We start from the raw sequence: 12,536 nt of genomic DNA on the forward strand, positions 1-12,536 counted from the left end.
TGAATGCGGGATCATCAACATGATCCCAAGGTCACTGGCTTGAGCAAGGGATCCACTGGCTCAGCTCAAGGCTTGAGACCCCTGGTCAAGGCAGTATAAGAAGCAATCAATGAAAACTAAAGTGAAGCAACCATAAGTTTATGCTTTTCATCTCTCTCCTCCATCTCTCCCTCCCTTCCCACTCCCTCAAATCAATTAAAATAATAATAAATAAAATCTCCTATTTCAAGGAAAAACTAGATGTCAGACAGAAATCCCTTCAACTTTTTATGATCAAACCTAAAACATCTGCATCTAACCTCTTCACCCTCCTGGTTTTACAAGAAACACACTACCTAAAACATCTATCGACCTGGGACACTGATGACCCAGGTTCTAAACCCCAAGGTCACCAACTTGAGAACAGGCTCACCAGCTTATGCGCAGGCTCACCAGCTTGAGCATGGGATCACAGACATGACTCCATAGTTGCTGGCTTGAGCAAGTGATCAATGGCTCAGCTGGAGCCCCCTACTCCACCCCCATAAAGGTACATATGAGAAAACAATCAATGAACAACTAAGGTGCCGCAACTGTGAGTTGATGCTTCTCATCTCTCTCCTTCTCCCGTTCCCACGCTAAAAATAATAATAAAATAAAAAATCTTATCTCTCAGTCAGTGGGTCAGAACTTTGCTATACAATGTAAGATTTTTTAACCAACAGCTGGGAGAACATGAGGAATGCAGAATATTAGGCACCATACCAGATCAACTGAATCATGATTTACAGCTTAACAAGATCCTCAGGTAATTCACATTATGTACATTAAACTTTTAATTCTCTCTCCTTTCTCAGAATTTTTAACACTATGGGTTATCCATTCTTTCTCCTATCACTTTGACTTTTAAAAGAAAAGCCCACATCCCCCAATTCCAATCCAACTTCTCAAAAAAGTTTTCTGAACTAAGGTGTCATGACAAAAAACTAATGATTGATGCTTCTCATCTCTCCGTTCCTGTCTGTCTGTCCCTGTCTGTCCCTCTGTCTCTAAAAAAAAAAAAAAAAAAGTTTTCTGTAGTCTCCATTTCTTCACTCCGTACTTACTTCTCAACCCACTTGTATATGACCCTCATCACCACTCTAGTGAGCTCTCATTAAGATCAATGACCCTGAGAATGTTATTAAATCCAAAGGACACCTTAGTATCCCACCCTACTTGACCTCTCTTGCTATATTCAACTCAACTGTCCTTTCTTTTTTTTTTTTTTTGTATTTTTCTGAAGCTGGAAACGGGGAGAGACAGTCAGACAGACTCCTGCATGCGCCCGACTGGGATCCACCCAGCACGCCCACCAGGGGCGATGCTCTGCCCACCAGGGGACGATGCTCTGCCCCTCCGGGGCGTCGCTCTGCCGCGACCAGAGCCACTCTAGCGGCTGGGGCAGAGGCCAAGGAGCCATCCCCAGCGCCCGGGCCATCTTTGCTCCAATGGAGCCTTGGCTGCGGGAGGGGAAGAGAGAGACAGAGAGGAAGGAGGGGGGAGTGGAGAAGCAAATGGGCACTTCTCCTATGTGCCCTGGCCGGGAATCGAACCCAGGTCTCCCGCACACCAGGCCGACACTCTACCGCTGAGCCAACCAGCCAGGGTCTCCTTTCTCTTCTTGAATCACTTTCTTTCCTGTGTTGACGTGTAAATTAATGATGTAAAAGCAATGGTGGATAAAACTGTTGGTGCTTTAGTATAAATCAAGGTGGAGGCACTAAACTGTATTACTTACTAATCTGTACTACCAAGTTCTGGCATTAAAGTTTTTTTTAGATTTTATTTATTCATTATAGAGAGGGGAGAAAGAGAGAGAGAGAGAAGGGGGGAGGAGCAGGAAGCATCAACTCCCATATGTGCCTTGAACAGGCAAGCCCAGGGTTTTGAACCGGCAACCTCAGCGTTTCCAGGTTGATGCTTTATCCACTGCGCCACCACAGGTCAGGCGGCATTAAAGTTTTTTAAAATACCAGTTCCACCCTGGCTGGTTAGCTCAGTTGGTTAGAGACTAATCCCAAAACACCAAGGTTGCTGGTTTGATCACTGGTAAGGGCAGATATAAAAATCAACCAATGAGCCTGACCAGGCGGTGGCGCTGTGGATAAAGTGTCAGACTGGGATGCGGAGGACCCAGGTTTGAGACCCCAAGGTCGCCAGCTTGAGTGTGGGCTCATCTGGTTTGAGCAAAAGTTCACCAGCTTGGACCCAAGGTCGCTGGCTCAAGCAAGGGGTTACTCAGTCTGCTGAAGGCCCGTGGTCAAGGCACATAAGAGAAAGCAATCAATGAACAACTAAGGTGTCACAGTGAGCAACGAAAAACTAATGACTGATGCTTCTCATCTCTCTCCGTTCCTGTCTGTCCCTGTCTATCCCTCTCTCTGACTCTCTCTGTCTCTGTTAAAAAAAAAATCAACCAATGAATGTTTGTGCCCCATTCCCCCTTTCATCTGCAAAATCAATCAACCAATAAAAATAAATTTAAATTTAAATTTTTTCAAAAACCAGTGTCATTACAGAATAACCTTGATGAAGCAAAAGTCACTAGTTTTACTAATGTTTTTAATATTCTACTTAAGGAAATGGGAAAAAAGCATAAAGTACTTCTGCATACCAAAGAATGATAGCTGTGTCAAAAAAAAATACTTCTATAACCTTTAGAGAGCTTAACTAGCCACTTTTTTCATACAACACATTTTTACTTGAAGGAACTTCAGACAAACTGTGGTTATTCAGATTTGGATATCTGGTGAACATTTTCTCACAAATTAATAAAGTAGCTCTAGTTGATGGCACAATGGACAGAGCATCATGCTAGAGCGCTGAGGTCACCAATTCGATCCTAGGGTCGCCAGCTGGATCCCAAGAGCGCTGGCTTGACCCTGAGGTCGCCAATCCAAGTACTGGTCAGGGCACATATGAGAAGCAATCAATGGGGTATACAACTAAGTAGAACAAGTTGATGCTTCTCTATCCCCCACCCCTGTCTAAAAAATAATAATGAAGTAAGGCCCTAGCCAGGTGGTTCAGTGGATAGTGTCTTCCTGGCATGGCTAGGTCTGGTTCAACCCCCAGTCAGGGTACATGGAGAAGCAAGCAATGAGTACACAACTAAATGGGACAACAAAGTAAGACCACCAGCTGATGCCTTCTCTCTCTCCCTGAAATCCAAAGGGAAAAAAATTAACGAAGTAAGCCTTCAACTTCAAGGAAAACAATTTGACAGTATTTGCTGCAATTGATAAAATTCAAGTTTTCAAGCAAAGACTACAATTTTGGAAAACTTTGTGTCTGCTACCATGAAAGTGACAGCTTCCCTTCCCAATATTTAAAGATTGAAGAAATCAGTAGTCACATTAGCAAATGTGTTTTTGAGATTGTAGAATGACATGTCAATTTAGAATATCTGTATAACTCATTAGAGCAGTATTTTTCACAAGACCGATATATGACTTTACTAACTTAAACATGGGTTAAAAATTCACTCAATGTACAAGAAAGACCAAAAGATTTTAATACAACACTACGAAAAGCTCACTGATATGATTTCAGAATCCACATTCTAATCCTTAAGAAACTATCCTTTCCCCAGTTTTGGTATGGTATCAAAGGAGAATATCTATTGTTATACAAAAATCACTATAACATTCCTCCCATTTTCTAACTACATCTATGGAGGGTGGGGTGTTTTTCCATATATTTCAATCAAAACAACATAATGTAACAGAATGAATGCAGAAGCAGATATGAGAATCCAGCAAAATCTAAACCCACAATCCCAGCCACTTTCGGTGTTCTTTCACTGAATGGTATCATCATCCATTGTAACCTAAGTCATCCATGATATCTCCTCCTTTCTCTCTCATACCCATTCAATCATTCACCAAGTCCTATTTTGCCTCCTAAATGTGTCTCAAATCGATCCACTTATTTCTATGTTTATTACAACAATCCTCTCTCTGGATCGTAATCTACTACATCTGCAAGCATTAGTTCTCAATTATTCTCCATAAAGCAGACGTTTTTAAAAGAAAATTTTAATCACATCACTCTTTCACTTCACTTCAATACCTTCCCGTTGCTTTTATGATAAAACTAAAAGTTTTACTTAGCATACACAAGACTTCCATCTGACCGTGACCCAGCTCTCAAGCAACTTTTCCTTGCCCCAGGTTCCTGAATCATGCCATACTTAATCCCACTTCAAATTTTACACTGCCTTCCTTTTGAACATTGTTCTACCCCACCTCCTCATACTTCATCTCATAAACTCTTACATACCTTTCATAACTATAAGAAAAAACACTCAAGCCAGCCATTCTAACCATCCTCAGCCCTTCAGGTCATGTCGCTGCTATATGCCATCACAGAACCCCAAATTTTTCCTTCATAGCACTGATCACAATGTATACGCACAATTTTATAATTACTAATATGTCTTCCCTACTTGACTACTAGGAACCATAAGGGCAGAGACTGTACCTGTTTTGTTCATCACTGTATCTCTAACCTAACATAAAATAAGACAATTAAAAAGGTTTAAGAAAAAGCCTTGTCTTATTGTACTATTTATCTTTTACTGTAAATATACAACAGGAGGTTTTACCTCTTGATTCAACAACTTTGGAATCCAGACTCAAGGCAGTCTTCCTTGGGGTCTCTCTCATAGGTATACAGTATGAAAATGACTAATTGTGGCTATTCTAGTGAAGTGAACTGATTAGCCAGCAGACAGCAAAGGGAGAGACTTACTTTTTACTGTATATCCTTTTGTGCCCTCATAATTAAGCAAAATTATTATTTTTTTAAATAGAATGAATCTTCTAGTACCTAAAAGCATTATCCTTAATATTCCATTTTCTAGATTTTCTGGGGAGATCTTACATTCTTCCCAGTAGAAATACTCCATTTATCTACTTATGACAATATACATATGATGATTGTCCATTTTAACGTGAATGCAAGAGTCCTCATCTTTTACATTAAATTTAAAACATATTAAACTTAACTCAGTGACATATCACAGATGAAAGTAAAAACTAATCCGGAACCTGCTGGCCTGTGGTAGCGCAGTGGTTGCAGTTTCAATCTGGAACACTGAGGCCACAGGTTTGAGGCTCTCGGCTTGCCTGGTCAAGGCACATAACACAAGCAATCAATACACAACTAAAGTGAAGCAACTATGCGTTGATGCTTCTCACTCTCTCTCCCCTCTCTCTCCTCTTTCTATAAAATCAGTGAATAAAATCTTTAAAAAATTTTTTAAAAACCTAACCCCGAACCTGATTTTTACTTTCTAGAGCACTACCTCAGGTTCAAGAATTAATAAGAAGCATCCCAGCTTCACAGAAAATGTATATTCCTTAACCTCAAAAGACTAGCAGCCTGACCAGGCAGTGGCGCAGTGGATAGAGCGTCGGACTGGGATGCAGAGGACCCGGGTTCAAGACCCCGAGGTCGCCAGCTTGAGTGCGGACTCATCTGATTTGAGGAAAAGCCCACCAGCTTGAACCCAAGGTCGCTGGCTCCAGCAAGGGGTTACTCAGTCTGCTGAAGGCCCGCGGTCAAGGCACATAAGAGAAAGTAATCAATGAACGACTAAGGTGTTGCAACGCGCAATGAAAAAATGATTGATGCTTCTCATCTCTCTCCGTTCCTGTCTGTCTGTCCCTGTCTATCCCTCTCTCTGACTCACTCTCTGTCTCTGTAAAAAATAAAAATAAAAAATAAATAATTAAAAAAAAAAGTCACAGCCTGGCCCGTGGTGGCACGGTGGCTAAAGCATACACCTGGAATGCTGGGGTCTCAGGTTTGAAACACTGTGCTTTCCCGGTCAAGGCACATACAACAAGCAAGCAATGAACAACTAAAGTGAAGCAACTATGAGTTGATACTTCTTACTTTCCCCCTCTTGCTGTAAAATCAATAAGTAAAATATTTTCTAAAAAAGCACAAATTTAATCAAATGTCTATTTTTTTTGATAAATTATTGATATGATACATGAGAGAGCTGAAAATTCCAATTTGAAATACTCTTATACCTTAACTTCACAAATAAAAAATATAAATCACATCTGATTTTAATTTCCTTTCTTATAATGATATTATATCAAGTATGAATAAAGCCTAGAAGGGAAAATAGAAAGAATAATGTCATTAGGATGGTAGGATTCTTTATATAAAGATGAGTTTTACGTTTTAAAAATGTCCTTTAAAAATTTTAATATAGTAACACGTTTTTTAAAATAAATATATTATTTATTGATTTTAGAGAGAGAAGAGAGAAATGGGGGGAAGCATCAACTCGCAGTAGTAGTTGCTTCTCGTATATACCTTGACTCGGCAAGGCCAGGGTTTCCAACAGGCAATCTCAGCACTCCAGGAGGTCAATGTTTGATCCACTCCGCCACCACAGGTCAGGCTGTAGTACTGCTTTTATCTAATACCATTACAAATACCTCTACTACTCCCTAGCTGGGTAGCTTGGTTAGAGTATCATCCCAATAGACTAAAGTTAAGGGTTCAACCCCTGGTCAGGGCACATACAAGAATCAACCAATGAATGCATAAATAATTGAAACAACAAATTGATATCTCTCTCTCTCTCTCCCTTCTTCTCTCTCTAAAAATCAATCAATAATTTTTTTTAATGTCTCTACTGGCCTGACTTGTGGTGGCACAGTGGACCTGGAATGTTGAGGTCACCAGTTTGAAACCCCAGGCTTGCCTGGTCAAGGCACATATGAAAAGCAACTAGTATGAGTTGATACTTCCCACTCTTCCACCCCCTTACCTTTCAATTTCTCTTTCTCCTCTCTCTAAAATTCAATAAATAAAATTTTTTTCTTTTTTTGCTTCGATTTTAAAATCTTTAAAAACATACTTCTATTATATGTTAGTACTTAACCGAAGATAAAAAATGATAGTGATTTGACTTATTTTTTTTAAATACCAAAAGTAATTTTCAGGTTAATGAAGATGCTCTAATGAAACTTGTGAATACTCAAAAATCTACTTCACTTTTCTACAAATCCTGCTAAAGCAAGTTTCAAGGAAGGGCTAAATTATGATGTACTCAAAGTTTGTCACTACAAAAGCTAGTTGAAATAAGTGGGCCACTAACAGACTGTGATTCAGAATCTTTGTATGTAAGCATTTTTATTATAATAGTATACTGCTTTAATGAGATTTACAACTAAGAAGTATTAATAATTTAGGCCCTGGCCGGTTGGCTCAGTGGTAGAGCGTCGGCCTGGCGTGCAAGATTCCCGGGTTCGATTCCTAGCCAGGGCACACAGGAGAAGCACCCATCTGCTTCTCCATCCCTCCCCCTCTCCTTCCTCTCTGTCTCTCTCTTCCCCTCCCGCAGCCAAGGCTCCACTGGGGCAAAGTTGGCCCGGGCGCTGAGGATGGCTCTATGGCCTCTGCCTCAGGCGCTAGAATGGCTCTGGTTGCAATAGAGCAACGCCCCAGATGGGCAGAGCATCGCCCCCTGGTGGGCATGCCAGGTGGATCCCGGTCGGGCGCATGCGGGAGTCTGTCTGACTGTCTCCCCGTTTCCAACTTCAGAAAAATACAAAAATTAAAAAAGTTTATTAATTCATCTTCAATAATTATTCATTCAAAATTAAGACAATTAAAAATACTTTATCAATTTAGTAATACAGCCTTTATTCCCACCTCAAAGAAATTGAGATTAACACCAAAATTTTTTTTTTAGATTTACACCAAATTTTATGTCAACATCTCAAACATTTTCTATTAACTACCTTAAAGTGGTATTAATACAGATAAAGAAATACTTGAGTTTTCATTTACTTATTGGAATTCAAAATTGTAAATAGATATATAAAATAAACAGTAAAAGCAAACATTCAGCATTCAGAAGAATGGTTTACTGGGCAAGTGTCACATGAGAAAAAACATGGCATTAATGGCTAACCAGTAATAAATTCTCTCTTATACTTCTGCACAAATTCTACATTTTAAACTCTGAATAGCCTGACCAGGCGGTGGCACAGTGGATAGAGCGTCGGACTGGGATGCGGAGGACCTGGGTTCGAGACCCGAGGTTGCCAACTTGTGCGCAGGCTCATCTGGTTAGAGCAAAAACTCACCACCTTGGACCCAAGGTCGCTGGCTCGAGCAAGGGGTTACTCAGTCTGCTGTAGCCCCATGGTCAAGGCACATATGAGAAAGCATTCAATGAACAACTAAAGTGTCGCAATGCGCAACGAAAAACTAATGATTGATGCTTCTCATCTCTCTGTTCCTGTCTGTCTGTCCTGTCTATCCCTCTCACTGACTCTCTCTGTCTCTGTAAATAAATAAATAAATAAATAATCTTTAAACTCTGAATAAAACTGTTTAAAGCCTCCAAACTTCAAAATCTGTTCCTATTATTCCAAAAAGTATGTCATATACGTAACATCCAATTTATACCCTTCAAACTGAAATTACAAACCAATGATTCACTTCTAACAAAAGTAGGATGTCATGACCTAATACCTATGAAAAAATGGGCAGTTATAAACATATGTTCATTATCATCTATATTTCCACATCAATTTCAAGTCAATTTCTTGGTACAGAAATAGCTACCTTTAAGAAAGATAAGTATCCGTATTTTCCCAGTTCAAAATATATTTTGAAAATAATTCAAGCTATAGGTTAAAATTGTATTCCCTACTAATGCCTATTGATTCAACAAACACATATCTGTGTCATCACAATTATCATTACTCAACTGACTTTGCAAAAAACTGTAAATGCAGAACTGCAAACTTTTTTTAATAAATAAAATTTTATTAATGTTAATGGGGTAACATCAATAAATCAAGGTACATATATTCAAAGAAAACATGTCCAGGTTATCTTGTCATTCAATTATGTTGTATACCCAGCACCCTACAGAAACTTTTTAAAGATAGCTTTAAAACTCTCTAAAGAAAATTCTACACAAACTGAAGTCAGAAAATGGCTGAAAACAGATAGATGTCACTACAGCAATCCCAAAGGAAGATGAATAAGTGATGTACTTACGTTTCAAAACAACGATCCACGTTGTCAGACATCAAAAGCAGCATGCATAGCTGTTCAAGGGCTATTAGTTGCATGTCCCTTTCATCTCCCTGTCCCATCTGTAGCCATTCCAGCAATGTATCTGGATCCACATCTGCCATGTTTTTTTTTTAAAAGACTCTTTGCTTAAATTTATAAAGTAAAGAGGAAAACTTCCTTTAAATGTCCCGATCTGATCAGCTTGGGTTAATTTTTTTTTTCTTTACATACGCTGGAACCAAATTTTTGTGATGTCCTCCTAGGAATTAGAAAAGACTCATTAAGTATGTTTTTGGATATAGTGCTTAATGTAGTTTTCCAACTTTCCCTATGCCTTGGGTTTAACGTTCATGTATCATAGTAAATAAAACCAGTTTTGCACAAGAGTATAAGCTGATTAGGTTGCTGCTTAACTGGAAACCAGAGCTCTCTGTCAAAGACAGTCAAACAAGCTTCGGATGCCACCACTGCTATCACTAACGTCCCTGCCAAAAGGCAAAGAACACCTTACTTACTAAAGCTTCTTTTTTTCCAGCAAACTCTTCTCTTACTCCTCCCCCCAAAACTGATCTTCAGATTAAGGTTAGATTCAGACTTTTAGCACTTCGATCCAACAGCCCTCCAAATTAAGTTTCTGCTTTAAATTTATCTCTAAAATTCACAAATTTTGCTGACTTCTCAATTTATTTACTGTCATTCATAAAATGTCCAAAGACAAAACGATAATTAGATACAACATCTATCTACGAATAAAGACTTGGTTACGAATTTTGGCAGTCTTTTCAATAGTTCTTAAAAGTTTAAAAAGAAATGCTAAAAGCAAATGCAATGGACTAAAACGTCACGGATCAGCATATAGGCCAATCTCATGCCCTCGTTCCCCCACCACACCAACGGAGCAGTTGGTTTAAAAACATATTATAAAATAAACACAAAACAGAGAACTAGCTCCAACAGGCAAGTAGCCTGTAAGGGCCTGATGGGAGGTCAGCTCTGGGTCCCACGGAACCCCGACGCAGGTGTCAGAACCCAGAGTCGGGCCCGGCAGGCAGCCAACGGCGGGGACCAGCAGGGATGGCCCAACATGCCGGCCGGCCGAGCCCCGCGCTCCGTTTCCTGGCACCCAACCCCGCTAAGTTGGCTACCTGTGACCCGGAGGAGGGGGAGTTTCAGGAGAAGCAGCAGCAAGGACCGCGTGCCAGACAGGAGGCCGCCGGACAGGCCGGGGTCTCTGGGGAGCGGCGCCCGAAGCTCCCGAGCCCCGGCGGGTAGACCCTGGCCTGGCCGCGCAGCGAACCCTTCTGAAGGGCAAGAGGAACCGCCCTGGGCTCCGGCTCGGGCAAGCGGGGCCCCGCCGCGGGAGGGAAACAAAGGGGCCAAGCGGTGAGTCGGCAGCAGCCCCGCCGACCTCACCAGGGGCCCAGGTCTCGCTCCGGCCCGCTGCCCGGCCTCTGGATCTCGGCCGCCAGGCCTGGCCCTTCCGACCACGCAGAGCTCCCTGCTTCCCTTTCCCTCAAGCTTTTACCCGGTCCAGTCGTCCCGAATCGCTCCGGTCCAGCTCCAAGCAGGCCGCGGGCAGAGCCAGGCCCGGCCGCGGCCCTCGAGTTGCCAGGAAGCCGCAGGCCGCACAGGTCGAGCCGGGCAGGCGGTACAGGAAAAGCCGCGCCGCGCCCCTCCCCTTCCTCCGCGGGGTCCTGGTGACAGAGAAACGAGTGTCCCCCGACCGGCGAAAGCCAGCGCTCGTCCCGGCCCCGGCACGCGGCTCCTCCGGCCCGGCAACTCAGAGGCCTGCGCGGTGCTGCCGGCGGCGGCGGGGGGAGGCCGCGTCCATCGCGATCGCGGAGGGGGAAGGGAGGAGAGTCGGCCGAGAGCTGGGCGGAGAGGCTGAGGAGGGCAGGCCGGCTCCGCGGGGCGGGGCGGAGCAAACCGGCTCTCCCGGCGGCCAGCCGGCGGTCCGCCACGTGGGGCGCTGCGGAGACCAGCCGGCCAGCCGCGCAGGGGCGCCCGCCGGCCGGAGGTGTCGCTGCCCGGCCGGAGCGCTCAGGCCTCCAGGGCCTCGGACTCCCGGGCCCGGTCTGCTGTCGCTTTTCTATTGTACGTCCTGACGCCCGTACGCTTCGCTGTCAATGCGAGCGCGCTCCCAGCAACGCGCACACTGGTGCACGCGTGCCCCGCTGGCTTTGCACGGCGCTTACTCACTTAGCGTGTCCCCGACCGGAGGCTCCACGCTGCACGCCAAAGCTTCGGCCCTCCGGCCCGGGTCACCCGACCATCAGGCCACCCGGCCACCCGTACCTCGCCACGGCTTCACCCCCTCCCCGCTGGTCGCGTCTCCTCGCGCGCGGAAGTGCGTCGCGGGAGGAAAGTGTCCCCCTTCGGTCCCTGGAGGCAAGCCGCCCCTCAGACTAGGAGAAACAAATCCTTTCACCACAACCTTGTGAAGTAAATACCGAGTATTATCTCCATCGTACAGATGTGAAAACTGCCGCTCCAAAAAGCATAAATTCGGGTCCTGTGGTGTCCCCGGGAAGCGATAGCACCCGGAGTGCGCTTTTGAGTCTTTCCTGCGATTGTGGTCTCAAATATAACCGTGGCCATTCCCCTCAAACATTATCTTTCACACACATTAAAAATAAAACATGTCTGCTTATAAGACGTACTTGGAGATAGTTACGACATAATGAACTGGTAATGTGAATATAGCTATCTCAATTTGGGAGATAAGTAAACCCATGCCCCAGACCCTCTTACTGTATATTTCATCCTTTAAACAAACAAACAAACAAAAATGGATATTATATGATAGTATTTGAGATATGCTCCTTTAAGAAATCAGAGAAACTGCTTCCTAAATTTGAAGAACCAGTATATTGGAAATTACAGATTTTCATTTCAGATATGTTGAAGCATACGTCCCCCTATCACAGGTAATGGTCAGATCAAGAGAAAAGGGTATTCCACTATCTTGTCCCAACTACAAAACATGAGAATATTATTTGGGAGCTATGCATGTGACTTGGAGCTGCCAGGAAAATCTTCAAGGAGGAAGTGGCATTCTTTCTGGACCTTGAAGAATGGGTAGAATGTGGACACAGCAAGGGAAGGAAAACATTACAACCAAAAGTTGTATGTTCTGATATGAAAGAACCTGTTTCCCAAGCAAAGAAGTCACATTAAGCAAAAAGAAGTAGAGAGGGTAAAGGCTAAAGTTCACGGGGCATGCAAAATTTAGGCTGAAGTAACTAACTAAAGTTCTGTACTAGAACATTGACTGGAAAACTTAGAGTCTTAGAAAGAATGATTATAGAGCAAGAGTGTTCCGAATGGCTAAAAGGAGCTACCTAGACAAGAAGATTAGCTGGAAAGGTGTTGAAGTCCTCCAGCAGTGTAGAAATAAGGGCCTAGGTATTGGCAATAAAGAATAGGGAAGAAGCAAGTGGGGGTGGGGAGGCCGT

The 12,536-nt window shown here is 43.2% G+C and overlaps 1 protein-coding gene across 3 annotated transcripts in view; it reads right to left on the reverse strand.

The window, feature by feature from the left end:
- Nucleotides 1-11,165, reverse strand: part of HECTD1 (HECT domain E3 ubiquitin protein ligase 1) — a 108,452-nt gene extending 97,287 nt beyond the window's left edge. For 2 of the 3 annotated variants that reach the window (XM_066341676.1, XM_066341675.1), the window contains exons 1-2: nt 10,607-11,165; nt 9,064-9,340 (exon numbers count right to left, since the gene is read on the reverse strand). In XM_066341676.1, coding sequence (XP_066197773.1) covers nt 9,064-9,203 — 140 coding nt within the window. In that variant the 5' untranslated portion in view covers nt 9,204-9,340; nt 10,607-11,165. The remainder of the gene's footprint in view (nt 1-9,063; nt 9,341-10,606) is intronic. The other variant, XM_066341678.1, reaches the window with a different exon arrangement.
- Between the last annotated feature and the right edge of the window lie 1,371 nt (nt 11,166-12,536).

The sequence above is a fragment of the Saccopteryx leptura genome, chromosome 6 (assembly GCF_036850995.1).
Source record: "Saccopteryx leptura isolate mSacLep1 chromosome 6, mSacLep1_pri_phased_curated, whole genome shotgun sequence".
Classification (NCBI taxonomy): domain Eukaryota; kingdom Metazoa; phylum Chordata; class Mammalia; order Chiroptera; family Emballonuridae; genus Saccopteryx; species Saccopteryx leptura.